Source organism: Alosa pseudoharengus, unplaced genomic scaffold (assembly GCF_046254945.1).
Source record: "Alosa pseudoharengus isolate Yale_2024_CS ecotype anadromous, Long Island Sound unplaced genomic scaffold, YU_APseudo_1.1 YU_APseudo_1.1_scf_11, whole genome shotgun sequence".
Lineage (NCBI taxonomy): Eukaryota > Metazoa > Chordata > Actinopteri > Clupeiformes > Clupeidae > Alosa > Alosa pseudoharengus.
Window position 1 is genome coordinate 14,535,783 of NW_027468576.1, and position 19,228 is coordinate 14,555,010.

General features: G+C 40.8%; 2 protein-coding genes across 2 annotated transcripts in view; one reads left to right on the forward strand and one right to left on the reverse strand.

Annotated features, from left to right (window-relative positions):
- The window catches only part of exoc2 (exocyst complex component 2), a 27,072-nt gene extending 14,264 nt beyond the window's left edge, over positions 1 to 12,808 (forward strand). Inside the window, exons 19-28 of the mRNA XM_076278083.1 lie at positions 941 to 1,000; positions 2,211 to 2,272; positions 2,385 to 2,451; positions 3,614 to 3,730; positions 5,041 to 5,182; positions 8,526 to 8,581; positions 10,812 to 10,934; positions 11,153 to 11,214; positions 11,357 to 11,416; positions 12,421 to 12,808. Of these exons, the coding sequence (XP_076134198.1) occupies positions 941 to 1,000; positions 2,211 to 2,272; positions 2,385 to 2,451; positions 3,614 to 3,730; positions 5,041 to 5,182; positions 8,526 to 8,581; positions 10,812 to 10,934; positions 11,153 to 11,214; positions 11,357 to 11,416; positions 12,421 to 12,514 (843 nt within the window). The 3' untranslated portion in view covers positions 12,515 to 12,808. The remainder of the gene's footprint in view (positions 1 to 940; positions 1,001 to 2,210; positions 2,273 to 2,384; positions 2,452 to 3,613; positions 3,731 to 5,040; positions 5,183 to 8,525; positions 8,582 to 10,811; positions 10,935 to 11,152; positions 11,215 to 11,356; positions 11,417 to 12,420) is intronic.
- A 284-nt stretch (positions 12,809 to 13,092) lies between these two features.
- On the reverse strand, positions 13,093 to 17,298 carry LOC143116778 (interferon regulatory factor 4-like). Its single transcript, XM_076278084.1, has 9 exons — positions 17,047 to 17,298; positions 16,638 to 16,826; positions 16,359 to 16,545; positions 16,126 to 16,211; positions 15,898 to 16,003; positions 15,655 to 15,759; positions 15,220 to 15,540; positions 14,060 to 14,169; positions 13,093 to 13,945 (listed from the first exon to the last, which is right to left on the reverse strand). The coding sequence occupies exons 2-9, from the start codon at positions 16,824 to 16,826 to the stop codon at positions 13,754 to 13,756; spliced, it is 1,296 nt and encodes a 431-aa protein (XP_076134199.1). The 5' UTR covers positions 17,047 to 17,298; the 3' UTR covers positions 13,093 to 13,753.
- Between the last annotated feature and the right edge of the window lie 1,930 nt (positions 17,299 to 19,228).

A 19,228-nucleotide genomic window follows, 5' to 3' on the forward strand; every position in this document is an offset into this window, starting at 1 on the left:
GAGGGTCCCTAAAGCCAAACCGAAGTATCCCGAGGTCTTTATGTGGTCGAATAGAGAGTCCAGAATGAATTTCATCAAGCCAGTACCTTTCTGGGAATGTTGCCATCTTTGCCGCCACCTTGAGGGGAAAGTCCGTAGGAGTCTTATTGCTGTGTAACACGCCTTGGAAATTCACAATTTCGTCGCCGTTTTAAAAAAAAAAAACATAGTCCAGTCCATACAACTTCATTTCAATTTCGAAAGAAATACTGGACTATGTTTTTAAAAAAAAAAAAAAAAACGGCGACGAAATTGTGAATTTCCAGAGCGTGTTACAACACACTCAGCAATAAGACTCCTACGGACTTTCCCCTCAAGGTGGCGGCAAAGATGGCAACATTTCTGTAAAGGTACTGGCTTGATGAAATTCATTCTGGACTCTCTATTCGACCACATAAAGACCTCGGGATACTTCGGTTTGGCTTTAGGGACCCTCTACTCACTGCCACGTAAGTGTTATGTTGTTTGGAACTGTAGAAGAGGTACAAAAATAGCGTTTTGTAGCAGCGCAATTGAAATGCCCCGCTCACTTCCAGGCTACGAGTTGTGACTTGAAAACGGTACAATCGAACTTTCTCAAAACACATCCGAATGACATAATTTTTATGTCAACTCAACGTATGTACCCCCAATCATCCGGAAATCGATCTAAAGTGCATTTTACTCCGGATAATTCCTTTAAGTATCTGGGCCCGTATTCACAAATAATTTTAAGGCTAAAAGTAGCTCCTAACTGGCGAATTTAGGAGAAACTCCTAAAAATAATGGGCGTGTCACTCATAACTTTAGGACTCCTCATTTTTTTTACTAAGAGTATATTTTAGTACGATTGTGGTAAGATAAAATGCTTTGTGAATACGGGCCCTGAATTCTAGTAATATGTATTTGTGTTTCTACTAAGATTCTACAACTGGAACCGATTCAGGACCAAGCATCTGAACAGTTTGTGAAAATCATGAAGGTACAGTTGTGTGTGTGTGTGTGTGTGTGTGTGTGTGTGTGTGTGTGTGTGTGTGTGTGTGTGTGTGTGTGTGTGTGTGTGAGAGAGGGCCCTATCATGACAGTCAAAAGTGCATCGTCACTCGTCAAAAGCTTATTCAAATTTAGTAGGATGTGTCCAGTCCACATTGGGAGGGTTTTCATTATCATAAGTCGAGCGCATGGCACAACAAGGTGTTCCTAGGTTTTTTAATCAGTTATGGGTGTGTTTGGGGCGTATAACATCATTTAAACCAATGAGAATGACCTCTGTCATTTCCTTTAACGGCGCAAAGCGCGATGTCAAATAAATGCATCGGTATTTTGACATTTAACGGCGCATTTAAATGAAGGCTGCTTGCGAGACTGTATGGAATAGTCATTCCACTAAACCATGCTTTACTAAAACCTAGCATAGCCTTTACACATTTGCACTCCTCTATTATTTGAACTCATTGGCAAAGTGAAACTAACTTCACCATGGTTTCAGTCAACGACAAGACAGTTATATGCAGTTACTTTCACTATTGACTGACAATGGGTTACCATCGAAAACATAGGCTGGAAAAAGCAACATTTACCCTAATATTGCTCAAATGATTATCCTGCAGAGGAGTTGCTTATATCTCGTGACAGTGCGTCTTCAGCTGTGCTCCATACGTGTCTCCCGCCTCTCCCCTAGTCACTTTTAACCGTCATTACCAATTTGCAAATGATGGTGAATAACTACTTTTAATGAGATGTACAGTATTTCGTAATATCTTTATTCTAATTATGTTTCCCATTGTAATCGTGAAATTTGTAATGTTTTGCATGGACGTGCGCTGGTGTGCGTTCATGAATGATAGAAGGATGGTGCGTGCACCTGCCAATATGACTGTTGACAATGCGCTCTTAAAATAACATATAAACAACATATTCGCCATAGACTTCTGACCAGGTGTACAATAGCGATTTTTAGACAATGCGCCAAGCCACTCCCTAGGTTGTTAATTGCCACACCCCTGGGCACATTGTTTAAAAAAATAAACATGCAAAATACCGAATTAAACTTGGCGCCGGGTGGAAAACGAGTTTTACGCCATGCGCCAGGGTTCAAAATACAGCCCAGAGAGAGAGAGAGAGAGAGAGAGAGATCGATCTTGTGATTGTGTGTTTGTATGCATGTCACAACTATTGTTGTTGTTGTTTAGGTGTTCATATCTTGTTTGGAAGAGCTGAGCACTAAGACTGACGGAGACTTAGAAACATCCCAGTGAGTTGCATGTGTGCCCACAAACCTGTGATTAATTATGTCTGATTAGTGCATATGTTTGTGTAGTATGTTTGTATTTACTCCGTGTTCATTCCTGTTTGTCTGTGGTCAGTCTTTCTTCAGAATTGGGCTCCCCAGATCTCTTCACCAACACTTATGAAGACTTCAAGCCTACTCCGGTAGGTTCCTATGTGCAAATCTATGGGGCTCGGAGGATAAATATAAAGATAATTTTAACCCATAGCATGCACTGCAATAGCCTTCCATGCTGCAGAAGCCACAAACCATGACAAACAGGTGGCAATATTAATATTTACAGGAACATGACTGATATTGACTCTAATTGAGTTTGTCATCTGTTTTTTTTTTTTTTTTTTTGAACTTACGTGGAAATTGGTGTGACTTTCATAATTTAGTTACTGAGAATTTCCCCAAGTTGTTTCGGGGACAATGTGTAATAGACAACTTGTAATAGGATTGTGAGGACATTTACTTTGAAACAGTTGTGGGCAGAGGAAATAGTTGAACAGGATCGTATATAGAGTATATAGTTTAAAAGTTAAAAAAGTTAAGTTAAGTATAGTTTAAAAGTTTAAAAAAAGCTTTGTCGACGAATGACAAACAAGTAAAATAGCCTACCTCGTGTGATGCTCATTATTAGAACATAGCCTACACCAGGCCAAGTTAATTAGTCCATTGTGATGTCATAGTGCTAATGTAAAGTCTATGGGGAAAAACTGTTTCCAAATAAAAGTTTGTTTGGCATTTTATGTTAATATACAGTATGTTTATATTTTCATGCACTGGTAATTTCCTCGAAATTACATTTTCTAGTTTTTTGTTAATATCTCAAAAAGTATAAAGTTTACAAAAGTGATAAATACATTCCTCAAGTGTCCTTTTCAAGACCTACGTTACAGAATTTGAACGAAGTTTCTATGTTAAACGGTTGAAGCTGAATTAGACGCAGAAATTTGGTGGGAAGAATAATAAGAAGAAGACTTCAGATAACAGAACAGTGCATTTTCATGCACTGTAATTAGAGCCCAATGGGGTTCAGTGGTGTAATTTGGTCATTTGTGATCTGTAAATAGTCTGTGTATGAGTCTACATTAGAAATGGTGTTCAATGATGTAATTTGGTCATTTGTGATCTGTAAATGGTCTGTGTATAAGTCTACATTAGAAATGGTGTTCAATGATGATGGTGTAATTTGGTCATTTGTGATCTGTAAATGGTCTATGTATAAGTCTACATTAGAAATGGTGTTCAATGATGATGGTGTAATTTGGTCATTTGTGATCTGTATGAGTCATTAGAAAACGTGTGTGTGTTTTCCAGGAGCAGCGGTCACTCATCATCCTCAGTAACTGTCATTATTTGGAGAAGCACACCTTCCTCAACCTGGCTCAGCACTTGGACACACAGGGCTTCACTGGCACGGAAAAGATCTTACGTGTATGAACACTCAGTCACAACACACTCTCACTCACACTGTATCAGTTTGGGAAGCCTGCATTAAAATGTGTAATTCTGATTCTTGAAAATCATGACAAACGCACAGTCAGCAAGTATGGGTGCAAGGGAAGAAATAACCATCAGATAAAATCTGCACTGCACAAACATATTTCTGTTTCAGAGGTTATTGCTCCCGCTCTTTTAACATTGTAGGCGCTTGTTTGTATGTCCACAGCCACTGTTTCCAGCAGTCATTATATAAAGAACATGCAGAAATGAAATCAACTTAGAAACATTTAGATACGTTTTTCTTTGATGTGTTGATTGCTTCTTTACATGAGTCTACATTGTAGTGGAAAAGGCCTACTCCAGCTTACTTATTGCCTTGTCGACAAATGACAAACAAGTAAAATAGCCTACCTCATGTGATGCTCATTATTAGAACATAGCCTACACCAGTGGTTCTTAACTGGTCTGGCTTTGGGACCCACAATTTCCCATTTTCATTTAGTCGCGACCCATATATTTTTTTTTAGTATTCAAGCCAACAGATAACGTGAGCTAAATGGTAAGACACGCAAAGTGCCTGTAGGCCTACTTGTTTAGAACATGCTGATGTTTGGCATTACATTTGTGAAGTCTTCAGGATATTAAGATAGTACTGTAGATCTGACAAAGTAGCATTTAAAATGGGTGATTTATTTATTTATTTATTTATTTTTTTTACCCACAAGCTCCACGACCCACCCAGAATGGTTCCGCGACCCACTTTTGGGTCCCGACCCACCAGTTAAGAAACACTGGCCTACACAGTGCTTCTAATGATCAAATGGAATTTTTTGTCACATACACAGTTATAGTAGGCTATATAATAACTACAGCATCTTTAAATTATATAATCTGTTGCCATTCACTGTATGGCTGTCAAATGTAGAACTACCTCTCGAAAAGCAGCATGGCCATCATCACGTGAAACGAGCACAACAAATCAGGGAAGGGAACATGGGCTTGTACTTCATCTCTTTTCAGATGGTTCCGCCACACACTACAGACACACCGTCCACATTCGTCCGATACGGCTGCGCAGCAAAATGAGTTCAGGGTCTCCAGCGGATCCAAATTGCTCCACTTCGGATACACTGATACGATGGTCGACTGTAGAAGGGAGGGCGATTCATAACAAAAGTGTGTCATTTGTATCCGGATACATTTGTATCCGACATAATGTAGACGTAACCTTAGAGAGCATACCTTGATGTACACTGTGTGTGTGTGTGTGTGTGTGTGTGTGTGTGTGTGTGTGTGTGTAGGTGAGTATGGAAGCGGTGCGGGAGCTGGATTGTGGTGTGTTTGAGAGCTACATTGAGATGAAAGCTGATCCCATCGTTGGATCATTAGAACCTGGAATCTACGCAGGATACTTCGACTGGAAAGATTGCCTACCGCCAACAGGTATAAACACACACACACACACACACACACACACACACCTGCTGGATAGGCTGGTGAAAAACTATTAATGTATTGTGTGTGTTTTGGTGCAGTTGTGTGCAAGTGTGTGTTGTATGACGTCAATGACTTTATAGATAAACTAGAATGTAATGCCAGAGGAATTACAATAGTGGATGGAAATCTGCTGGCTTAATGTTGGTGGGGAAATTCCTTGGAAAAAAAAACATTAAATCTCTTAATCTTTGAGTTCAAACAAACCCTCGTACCAAAAGACCTTGTGTGTCAAGGCGTTCTTGAGATATAACACTCAAGGGGTTTTTCACCTTCACATTTGACCTTTGACCTCCAACATCAATTCACTTCATCTTTGAATCCATACAAATACTCATACCAAATTTCAGGCATGTATGTCAAGGCATTCTTGAGATATCGCACTCAGAGTGTTCATTGACTTGATCTTTGACCTTTGACCTCCAACATCAACTCACTTCATCTTTGAGCTGCCTTTAGGCCATTATGACATCACAGCCTTTGAAGTCTAAGGGGGAAAAATGAGCTTTTTAACATTTTTAATCCCCTATTTCTCAAAAAGTATAAACTTTTAAAAAAATCTGAAATAATAACTCTCTTGCCCCACTCCAGACCTTCAGAACGGTTATTTCAACATGTCTGTACGTTAAGCGGTTAGAGTCGCATTAATTCTTGAAAAGGTAAAAAGAAAAAAAGGTTATAATAATAAGAAGCCAGGAGATTTCAAGATAGTGGATTCCATCCACTATAAAAATATATAGGGTTACTAATCAGATGGCATAGTTGCGCCCCTGCCTCTTCACTGTGTCGCTGCAGCCTGACTCATTTTCCAATATGATCTTTCTGATAACGGTTCCCACTCCTGCAACAGTTCACCGACGTTAACCTCTGTCTGTCCGTTTGTCTGGGCCTGTCTCTCTCTTTCTCTCTCTCCTGCTCTCTTACTCACTGTACATTGATGCTCAAGTTGTCTTTCTGTTCTCTCTTCACACATTAGGGTTTGAACAGTCTTCTAGTTCTTACTTTGTCCTTCATTAGGTGTGTGTGTGTGTGTGAGTGTGTGAGTGTGCTTGCATATGTGTGTTTCTCTATGGCCACATCTACACTAAAATGACAGGCATATTTTTCTTTACTGTTTTCACACCTTTAATGACACCGGTGGAAAAAAATCTTGCATCCGCAAGAGGTGAAAACGCTGTAGTGCATATGCCAGGCAAGTAGATGTTGCCGTGGCGGTGCAGATGCTTCACGATTCACTATTTTTTAGAATATAGAATTCTCTATTTTATACAGTCTATGCATTCTCTGAAGCAGTCGCGTGAGTAAAGCATTCCTGAGCACAATTCAGTTTTCAACTGTAAAACTAATAAAGTCCTTTTATTTGTTTTATATGGATGCAAAACAGCCTATAATTAATGTCTATGGCGGGACGAATGAAACAGCTGTTTAATTCGCCCCGACCAGGCAGTAAACCCCATGTATTCTAAGTAATTGCACACATATCTGTGTTTATACTATATTTTATGCAGGTGAGACATGGAAAAGTGGTTTTAGAAAGATGTAAAATATTTGGGGCTATCAGGTAGGGGGTCGGGTTTTGCCATGCTAACCTAAGGAGACTGTCGGCCTGAGGGTCATGAAGGACACTTATTTGGATGTGCGGTGGCCTTACCCACATAAAAACTGACTGAAATAACATTTTGTACTATAGAAACATTATATTATTAGGAACATGAATTATTGTAGGTATAAATTGATTAGTGTATGGTATTTCCATAACCTCGAGATGTGTGCTTCACGATGACTGCAATGAGTTGTTAACAAGTTCACCAAGACGTATAGCCCAGCAGTAATCTATCTGAAATAACACCTATCTGAAGTACCATTCATGATATGTTGTCAAATATTGAAGTTGTGGGAAGTGAACATAGCTTAACCTGTATGTTTCTTTCGTCTTCTATGCCTGTTTCATTCGTCCTGGCCAGGAGGGGCGAATTAATTAAAACGCAGGTCTGACTTTTGCTTAAATAACTCCTGAACGGTTTCGTTCAGAGCTGAAAATGCAACTGTATTTGACAGAGGACAGATGTAGTTTGCTAGTGACAAAATATTAGCTTTCAGCGTTTTACAATCCCATCGTAAATTACGTTTAATTAAAGGGGAACTATGCAGGTTTTTTAGCTTAATTTACCTTAAACGTAACAGCTTCGGAGTCATTGGAATGGTTATATGACCTTTTTCGGGTTGAATGGTGCCCGTCTCGCCCTAGCGGCTGTGAGCAGAAAAAACACCCTTGTAACTTTGGGCCGGCGGGTCGACGGCCTCAGTGTCAGTAAGTAACAAGTGTAACGAATTGCTTTACTGCATTTATACACATACACGCCAGGCACCGGCTAGAACAAGGTAGCGATGGAATTTCTCAGACATTCGTCATGACAGAGCCAGCGAAAAAAAGCAGAAAGTGAGTAAACCGTTGTTGGAGGAAGAGTGTAGAGGAAAACGACAGACTGACCAATTGAGGAGTGTCGTAAATCATATACTCTGAGGCTGTAGGAGGAGCAAAAAACAGGGAAGAAATTGCCAAAACTGCATAGTTTCTCTTTAAAAACGGTTTAATTTTTCTTTTGCCTGCATTAAATTGCGCATTCGCATTTAGTGCGCATCTACTGTAGGCTTAACATGATTTCTAAGACTTGTAGGTTCATATCTGACTTCACTAGACTATGAATGCATTTATTTATGTTGTAAGACAAGTGAAAGAAATGAATGACACTGGCACTACACACAAATTCATTTAAACTTAAACCGCCCACTTCCCTAATAATTTCTGACTAGTTCTCTCGCGTCAGTCACTGACACCAAGTCATGATAAGCTATTGGCGCTGCGCAGCACCAAGTCATGATAAGCTATTGGCACTGCGCAGCACCCGTTTGTGATGTTTACTGAGTGTAATCATACGTATGACATGTATGAAAACTAGTATTGCTAGGCAATACTATAATGAGTGTCAAGGGGGCAGCTGGGTTTAGGAGTCAGAGGTTAGGGGTGGGCCTACTCTATGTTGTCACTAAAATGCCATTTTTGATGGTTACACGGCACAAGGAAAAGGGGTTTTCAAAAGTACCCACCTTGGAACCAGTTTTTAAAAGTTATCGTTTTTGGTCACCTAAAATGCCGTGTTCATGTGGAAGCAAGGCCAAAACGATAACAAACTTTACCGTTTTCACAAAAACGGTCGTCGTGTGGACATGGCCTGTGTGTGTGTGTGTGTGTGCATGTCTGATCTCCCTTGTGTATTTTTTTTTCCTTTAGGTGTGAGGAGTTATCTGAAGGAGGCCCTGGTAAACATCATCACTGTTCATGCAGAGGTTAGAAACATTTGTACTTCAACACACACTTTGTATAAGTTCATTATCCTTTCAGTCTAAGCAGGATTTGCCAATAGAGTAGCCATACGTAAGGGATGATGTATTGTCCGCCGGTCATAATCGGAAATAATGCCGCTATCCAATATTCTCGTATACGCCCCGCCCGAGTTGCTCTACGTGAGAACGTGACGTAATCATCACTACACGACGAGTCGGAAAGAACATGGACGCCACCAGGGCAGCAGCTGTCGTAGTGCTGGACGCTTGCCTAGAACAGGAGAGGAAGCTTGTGACTGATCTAAACAGGCTCCGGGATGAGGAGACAACAACAAAAGTAGGCTAAAAACACGTCTCTCATGCTCCCTTTTGTGGTACAGGTAAATGCAAAATAATAATAAAAAAAAACATTTCAAGTCTACTTCGTTGTTGCAAGCCTTACATGTCAATAATATGTTGTCATTTTCGCCTATTTCAATTTCAACAAGTGCTGTCACATTTTTCTCGAGCCACGAGAGGCAGGCTAGTCATTGGGGGCCAAGCAGCGAAGCTGCGTAGGCACCCACGTTTATTAAGACTCCTTTGCAATAAGTACTTGCGGAATGATAGGAAATACATGAATCAGAAGGACAAAACCCATTGCCAGTGACAGTAGTCATTGTATACTTATAGCGGTCATTGTAAGGATTAAACAGACCTCAGAACGTTGGGAAGGCCCACTCATGTGATTGGAACTCTGAAGTGCGTAGGATAATAAGAAGCGGTTGATTATTATTTTGTTATACGTCAGTCAGGATTTAGAGGTAGAGTTCATGAACAGGGTAGCATTGCTATGTGCTACTGCCTATTTTATACAGTCTATGGTTACTACACAGTGTTGTAGTCAAGTCACTATGCCTCGAGTCCAAGTCCAGGTTCGAGTCTCCAGTGTTCAAGTCCGAATCAAGTCCAAGTCATTAAAAAAAATTCCGAGTCGAGTCCACTACTCATCCGAGTCAAGTCCAAGTCGAGTCACTATTAAATGCAAAACAAACAAACTTTGAGGCATTCATGTCTCCAGGCATTTGGCGCCGTTAAAGTTAACGTCTGTTATTGTAGGAACATGGCGTGATGTGTGATGTAGGCCTATGACATGAAGCAGTAACATTCCATTGCACTAATATTAATACTGAGAATAATTTAGATATTAAAATCATATACCAAATAATATTCTAATGACATATTATAGCCTAATGACAAAATAAGTTGAGTCCTCGTCTCAATTTCCGAGTCTGCATGGTCTGAATGTACGAGTCCGAGTCCAAGTTTGAGTCATTCAGTGCTCAAGTCCAAGTAAAGTCACGAGTCTCTAAATTTAGCTCATGACTCGGACTCGAGTCCGAGTCCCGGACTCGAGTACTACAACATTGTTACTACATATTAGCTGAGTGTGGTGACTGCCTGGTCATTGATATCTCTGAGAAGCACCTGTAAGCTATCTGGTTGTTAAGTCCGGGCCCAACAGCTTTTTCGTCCAGAAACGTTTACTAGCGCAGCCAGCCGGTTTTCACACACTGTAAACCTTGTCAACACCACCTCTGTCTTAGTGAGGTTAAAATCGCTTATTAACTCTAAAAGAGTAATTAGTGTATCTGTGAAGCTAGATAATATAATCAAGGATAACATCTAGGCCCCTGCGAAAAATAGGATTTTGTTAGGTTGAGGGAGCAAGAGAGTAGTTAAATTACAATTTTCTTATTGGCTAATCTGAATAGCAGAAAAAAAATGTTCACTTTACTGTCTATGGGAAAAAACAAGCGGCTCTGGGAGCAGTCGAACCTGGAAAAAGTTTGATTGGCACATTTGGGTCCACCTCTGACATTCTAACAGCATTTCATGTGGTTAGTTTGGCAAGTTAGTCACGTGTCAAGAATTTTATCAGCATTCATCACAAGAATGAATCTGCCCTGCCTTTTAGAATATCTTATTAGCATAGATTTTAAGAAACATATTTTTAAGTTTCTTTAACACACAATGCTCTGGCCATTAAATAGCCTTAGTTGTGGAAATGGCCTTAAATTAAACAAACAAACAAACAAACAAGAATGAATCTACATGTGTTGAGAAAAGCTGCCTCTCTCTCTCCCCTCCCTCCCCCCCCCTCTCTCTCTCTCCCTCCCTCTCTCTTCCTCTCCCTCTCTCTCTTTACCCCTCCCTCTCTACCTCTCTATCCCTCTCTCTCTCTCTCTCTCAGGTGTTCTCCATCTCTAAGGACCTTGTCCCTCGTGTTCTATCTCGTATTATTGAAGCGGTTGCTGAAGAGATGAGTCGTCTCATGCAGTGTGTGTCATCCTTTAGCAAAAACGGGGCACTTCAGGTACACATAAACACAAACACACTCACTCGAGGCACACACACACACACACATACACACACACACACACACACACTCACTCACTCAAGGCACATACACACCTGTGACTCAAAACCACACACACATATACACACACATATACAGTCTTCTGTCTTAAAGGAAGTGTCGGTTGTTTGGTAATATTTATTTTCCTCTCCTCTCTGTTTTTTGTTATAATGTAGGCTCGGTTGGAGATTTGTTCCTTGAGCGATGCTGTATCTGTTTACCTAACATCTGAAAGTCGGTATGTTTCAACTCCTGTTGCACAAGCATCCCACCTGTCGATAGATTTAGTTTCTATATGTTTTATCACTTAGCTAATAATAGTTTATGGTTGTGGTTATGGATGTGTGGTGAACTTGTTTTTTTTTTGTTTTTTTTTTAAGTGGCAGCTTTAAACAGGCACAGGAGTCTCTCCCTCAACTGCACAGTGGAGCTGACAAAAAGTAAACCATTGCACACACACACACACACACACACAATCACACACATACATGCTTCACACAAAATATATGCTATCCATCTGGTTAGCTCTCCATCTATCTGCCACATGGTTGGAGCCAGGGCTGTAATGTATGCTAAACAAACGTAAATGCTGTTTATGCACGTCCTGTATTTCTGAAATAGCAGAAGGTGGTGCCATCTATGCACCTCTATCCCACTCTACATGCCAGTCACATGCAGTAGCCCCACTAGGAGTTGCTCTGGGTCACCTCCATCGTATTTGTAGGAGACTTTCTTTAATGTGATAGGCTTACATTGATAATCTTATGACTTGTGGACATTATGAGCTTCATATGAGCTTATATGAGCTTCAATTGTGTGATTTCAGTTTCTTCCATAGTATTATTTACAATTACAATTTATTTACAATTATTTCCAGTTTTACCTTAGTGTAAGTATATGTGGTAACTACATAGTAAGGCCCACAGAATGCACAGGGATCCCTATCAACACTCTAGGAACTATTTAATGCCAATCAGAACTAGTACCAGGGTTGTGCACAATTTGAATTGCAATTCTGCTTCCTGTTTGCTACCTCAATTGAAATGCAAGTGAAATTCAAGAATTGAATTGGAATTTAAGAGCCAGTTTCAATTCAATTCTGGAATTTTGCACAAGCCTGACTAGTACTGTATAAGAATTGAGCAATGACTTCTAACGTTATCATTTTGAATGTCTAATCCAGTAGCCAATGTTGTGATCCATCTTGCCTCTATTTACCCACCTCTTTTTTTTACCACTGTAGTAGCAGAGTGATGTGGATCTAGATGGAGTCAACAGAACAGTGGTGTGTGTGTGTGTGTGGGGGGGGGGGTTGTTTGGGGTTTAGAGTTTTCGAGCCAGTCACTCCCTGAATATTCATGAATTTAGAGACCTCACACTCACAGACACCTTTTTTTCTTTCTCTCTACCTCTGTTGCTCATTCTCTCTCTGTCTCTCTTTCAGACTGCTGGAGGAGTTGTTGAATAAGTTCAAAAGCAGTATGCATCTGCAGCTCAGCTGCTTCCAACTGGCCTCCTCTCATCCTGTGAAGAGATGAACACACACACACACGCACACACGCAGGCACACACGACACGAACATACAAACACACACACACTCACACACACACACAAACACACACAAACTACACACTACAGACACACACGTCCTTTTGCACCTGTGTCTCATATATGCACACCTGTTCTAATACACAGAACATGTTAATCATGCCGCTTCTCAGTGATTAACCACTACTACTCATGAACTCTCTCTTGTAAACGGAACCACACTGTCCTTTAAATGTCAGTCTGTTTGTCACATGAAAGTGCTATAAAGTCATCTTTCTGAGGACTCCTTTTTTAATTACGGTAAATTGTGTGTGTGTGTGTGGGCTGAATGACACATTAGTTGTCACCGGAGTTTTCCTTCCCCAGTGATGTCATGTGTGTTTTTTTGTGTGTGTGTGTGTGTGTGTGTGTGTTTATGTGTGGTATCTGTGTGCGTGTGTGTGTCTGTTCATGTTCCCCCCCCAGCAGTCTTTGAACCGAACTTCCTGCTCGCAAAACATCTAACCACACTCACCTAACCACATGCGCCTCGTCACACTCTAGACAGTAAGCACACGAACACACATGTACAGACACTCAGTTGGTTTAGTATATAACCAGCATGGAGAAAACACCAATACAGACCAAACTCATGAAATAACCAGTATAACATATCAGTACCAAACAGTATAACATACAGTATCAATAACAATGCCAATGTGAATTCAAGTCAAATATAATTTCAATTCACCTTCATGATGTAACACATGTACAAGAATACACATCCACAGCATCCACACATCAACATACACAACTCTCCAATGGAACTGTTCAATGCTTAGGATGGCCTGACTAATAAAACACTTTAGTTGTGGTTTGGGGCTTATTTAGATGAACATAAAGGGTTAGTGGTGTCATTAAGGACAAATATTCAGCTTATATTAAATCTGGATGTAATTATTATCTTGCTTATAGAGAGGTAACACATCTTAAGCATGTCTCACTGACAAACACTGACATTCTTTGGGTTGCCATGCCTTACACACCTTGCCTCCCCACACACCATGGAATTATTGCCAAGGACATTCATTCAGTGGTTTATCCTCTGGGTTTCAGGTGTTCAAACTGAACTGCTCACACAAACACACACACACACATTCATGTCTCTCTCTAACATATACAAAGCAGTGCAGCTCCATTTTGAAAACACACACACTCTCTCACACACAGGGTGTTGGGGGGGGGGGGGTCACTCTGGTAAGGAGCTTCCATGTGGATGGGTGACAATTCTGGCATAGTCCTGTGAGCTGGGTGGGGAGAGCTCATTTTGTGTGTGTGCGAGGCTGTGAGAGTGTGTGTGTGAGTGAAAGTCGTGACTCCTGAGGTAGTTACTTCCGGACTGACTGAGGTAGAAGAGCTGTCTGGCAAACAGAGGCTCCACCTGAAACACACATCCACAAGGTTTGACACTTGTAAAACATCTCACAGTCCCTTAATGTACAAGTAAGATGAAAGAAGTGACTAGAGTCTGAGAGTGTGTGTGTGTGTCTCGTACCTGCACTGTGAGAGACCTCCTTTGTATTTCAGCATCAATGTCATCTCCAAAGGACAAGAGAACTTGGAGACGAGGCGGAGGATGAGAATGCAGAGAGAAACCCTGCAGCTCTGAGATGGAGGGAGGGAGAATGTAGGTCATTATTGCATATAATCGATAGTTCAATACTTATTGAACTAGTTTGTTACTAAAGGCTATTGTCCTGTATTTTGAAATATTCAATGCGAAAATTGACTTTCAACCCTGACATTCAGTGATTCATTTCTGATAACTCTAGCTGACTCAGTGTGCACACTTCTTATAAGCCATGTGTAAAAACAGAACAGAAAAGGAGCAAAGAACACTCCACACACACACACACAGACAAACTAAAGCACACTGGCTATGGCGATGTGATAGACAGTACACTCTTAAAATGAATGAGCTGAAAACAACACAACTTGCGTTGTTTTTAACACATCTTTGTGTCCAGATAGGGACAACAAAGTTTGTGTTGTTTCCTTTTTTATTTGTTACACAATGTGTTGAAAATAACGCAACTTGTGTTGTTTTTGAACACATCTGTGTGTCCAGATAGGGACAACACATTTGTTATAAGAGTGTACACTCTTAAAAAGCAATGTGTTGGAAACAACACAAACTGTGTTGTCTCTATCTGAACACAGAGATGTGTTAAAAACAACGGAAGATGTGTTGTTTTCAACTCACTCATTTTAAGAGTGTAGCACCAACATGGGAGTTGGATGGGAAGAGCATGAGGGGGTAAAGGAGGGAAAGTGCCCAAGGTTGTTCTTATTCACACTCTCAGTCTCTACTTCCCTCTTTCTCTTTCCCTATCTGATCCTTTTTCTATGTTTCTTCTACTTCTTCTTACTCTGTGTGGAAAGTCCACTCACATGGTTATGCAAATGAGGCTAATAAGAACTCGGGGTAGAGATGCTTTTGTCAAGAAGATCATACGGCCATGAGTCAGTATGAGACTGAGCTGTACCAGGGTCTTAACTAAACTGTGTGTGTTCGCATCTTTTGAGTGTGTGTGTGAGAGAGAGTGTGTCTGTGTACGTCTAACAGAGAGAGAGAGAGAGAGAGTGTGTGTGTGTCTGTGTATGTGTAACAGAGAGAGAGAAAGAGAGTGTGGGGGTGCGTGCATGTCTGTGTACCTGTGAGTAAGGTGTGCAAGTCCATTAGTTTGTTGGCCTGATCTCTCTCCAGTTTGTTGGGTTTTTCTCTGTGAGGAGTGTGGCCCCCTTCCCAGAAGACTTTGCCAGAACCAAAGGGGCGGGCATACAGCCCACCAGACCCCACCCATAGGTGGACACCGCCTTCAAGTCCCGCCTTCTGTGGGAGAGGCACCTCCTCTGGGCCACTGGTTGGCTGGAAAGCATGTCCGTGTGGCGTTAGGACACATCCTTCGGGTCTCAGCACAGTCACTTCTGAAACCAGGGCCCCGCCATAGAACACACACACCAACAGTCGCTGGTCTGGAACACAGACATTCACACAGATTAGTAGCTGACAGAAACCTCCAACTTTGTGTGTGTGTGCGTGCGTGCACGCATGTGTGTGCACGTGTGTGTGTGTGTGTGTGTATGTACCTGATATGCCCTCTGCTGTTCTGAAGCCAGGCTGGGGAAAGCCAAAGGGTGTGGTAGGAACTTCAGAGGGATTGCAGCTGAAGAATGAACCACTGATCTGGTAACCTGCGCATACACACACACACACATACATTGCATTGACAAAATACAAATCCTTGCACACAGAATCCTTCCACAGTGTATCATAAGGCCCAACACAAGCATATAATCTAGTCAAATGCACATCACACACATCAGACTCACCATTTTCCCAGGCCATGTGTGTAGGGCTGTAAGGGGTGTTGTAGTCTGGGTGGGGGGGTTCATCAGCCTGATAGCCCCTCCATCCATACTCTGGGTAGTTACACACCTACAACCGATCAGAAGCACAAAATCCTATTATAATCCGTCATGAGCATTTACACGGAGATCAAGCATATCTCTGTGTGTGTATGCATGAGGGGAGACTATGTTTATAAGACAGTAGTTCACCTGATTCTGAGGGGGAGTGTATGTGGAGTGCAGTTGATAATGTGGGGATGCTAAGTGAGCCGCTGTTTCCACTAGAGGTCTGGAACCTGAGAGTCAGAGGTGTAGAGTATACTAAGTGATATTTTCTTATGCATATTATAATGATAATAATAATAATACATACATTCTAATAATTATTCTTTGTGCATCAATCAAGCAAAACAGAAAATAAAGCAAAAGAGTATATCGCTTACCTTTCTTCGCATCCTCTGGTATGATGCGGTAAACTTTATATGGATCGGAGATGTCTAACTGGCTGCGCTCTACAATCTCCTCGAAGTCGGTACTCTTGTTGAGCGCGCAACGGAGGCGCGTCTTCCACGTGGGTGGGTCCGGTTTGTCAATGCCTTCCCGGTACTTGCCCTTGAAAAGAGCCCAGGCCTGCGGTACCCGAACGCAAAAAGTACAGGTCAGGTATTGTTTGTAACTCTGCGTCTACACGAGTGTGGACATTTTGTCACTATTTCCTCTACCTTAAAGAGTGCAGCATCTTCATCTCGATTGTAGTCCTGCTTGCCCGCGTGCTTCCAGGGGATGCGGAAGATGCTCTTTTCATCATTCTCCCACACGAGCCCTGGGTATTTGCCTGTATCCACCTGTTCGATCAACCACTGACGGAGTTTCCCGTTACCGGACGACATGCGCTCCCCATCTATGTTCATCTGACACATGGCAAGGACTTCAGTTCATAGACATGTGTATGTAAGCCATAGCAAACCAAGTCAACTAAGGTAATTAAATACGGGATCACGAAGGCTACGTGAGTTTTGTAGGCTACTGTCCAGATTAGGCTACATTGAGCTATAAAACCATCACACCCCAATACTTTTTCTATATCCCAATCAAAAGGACCGCAAAATTAATGCGCGGCACATTTCTTACCTCTGAAACTGTAAACCGCTGGAGTTTTGTAATCAATCACTTACACACAAACATACACGAGAACTCTCCCTGTTTCGATATCTTTCGTTTTCTCCCACTCTATTTCGCTCTCAATCCTGCTTTATTTCTCATTCAGCCAACAGTCTCTCTCAATCAATCAACTCACCTCGCATTCTGTCAGACTAAATAACTTTCCCTGGGATGGGCGGGGCGTCACCGGAACTCACGCTGAAACTTTTTGAAGAGGAGCATCTGCCACAGTGGAGCGCGAGCGTCCCGTAAACACGAGGGGAAGCCCTGTAGTGCGAGTGTCAGACGGCCCACGCGCAGAAGTGGAAAGTGGAGCATGTTTGTTATTTATAAGAAAAGAGGGTCGTTCTTTTAAATCGATCAATGTAGTGCGCAAACTAAAATATTGCACGGAAATGTTGTTCAATATCAGCAGTGGATACAAAAATAAATCAAATATCACACAAGTGTAGATGTGTGAGCAGTGACCAAGAGGACCACGGTGAGGCAAATCACGTATGCCGGGGTAGAGTGTAATTTCTTTGTGGTATGTTCAAAACGCTCAGAATGTAGGCCTACTTTGCCGCAGCATCAGAGTAGCCTATGCCTCATAGTTTTCATATGTTAAAAGAAAAATACATGAATAAAGATATTCACTGTTAAATCATTTTCTTTGTTTTTTGTGCCCACCCTGAGAATTAAATCTCTCGTGGAGACCTCTTTCTGATCGAGTTTAGGCTAACTAACGACGGGAGTGCATAATTTCTAGCCTAATATCGTTGGTTATCTAATGTCCAGTAGCAATAGTAGACTTTCCCCAGTAATGCTGTATTAGATAATAATACCAAATTTGTGCTATACCCATAAACCCAAAATAATATTATAATGTAGTAGTGTGAGGTTAATGCTTAATTTACCATACATTGAATATGAAGTATATTGTCTTGATTCATTGGGGCAATTGCATTATGGCTATTTTTTTGGCAAGAACATTTCTATTTGGATTATATTCCTATTTGTGAAATGCAAACATGCTACTCCATATGCAGCTTTATGTTTATGCTTTCTGATTTTTTGTTAATGAATTCTAGTATTCCTTGATTAAAAAACAAACAAACAAACAAAACCCCTTGTTGTGTTCTGAAGTGCTGGAGATAGGAGAGGGATTTTCCACTTGGTTTTGGTTACATTGCCCTGAGCCCATAGCTAAACATAGTAAACTACACAGGTTTTGAACAATTGCAATTAACATGTTTCTTTTCTATTTATAGTTTATTAATTCATAGAAGTGTGGAAGTGTTTCTTTTTTATCAATAAAAGAAAACATTACACCTCCTACACACTCAAAGGTTTGTAATGAAATAGGTATAAGAAACCTTGAAATATATTACCTCTGGTCCCTGCTGTCTTCATCCTTTGGGGAAAAGTTGGAAAAAAGCTACAGGTTCAGTGACTGAATGGAAAAGTGGTGCTACTGTCTTTTCCCTCACAAGCATTCATATTTAGATTGAAATATATTCCCTGTGTCTTCAATGATCTACAATGGAATCTAAATTAGTTGCTATAATCTGTCCTTTTTCATCCTATTGGCCCAAAGTATGGTTATGGGATTTGTCAGATGCTTTTGTCCAAAGCGACATACAAATACAAAACAATATAATACTTAAAGAAAAAAGAGTTTGCAGAGGCACTCTGAGGTTGAAAAAGTATAAAAAGCCTTTAATTCATCATGGCAAGAACTGGTTAATTAAAAGCATATGGGCCTACGCATTACGGCCATATTGGCCTTCATCAGGGCATGATGTTGCAGAAGAGCACCTGAGCGAGTAACTATCTGAAGTCTCCTGAGCGCCCTAAGCCCCTTTGTGTCTTCTCAATATAATACTTAAATTTAAGATGTTAGTCAGACTATATTAAGGAGAATAGCAAAAATAAACAACAATGTCAATTCAACCAATAATGAAATAAACAATGAAAATTAAGGAAAATGGCAATAATAAACAATAATGTCCATTCAATCAATAATATAATAACAATAACAATAGCATGGTAAGACTACATTAAGGAGAATATCAATAATAAAAACAATGTCAAACTAACTTTCACCTTGACTGTTACGGTATAAACCTAACCTTTATCCTCTTCAGTCACCTCATAAATGGAATTAGTGCAC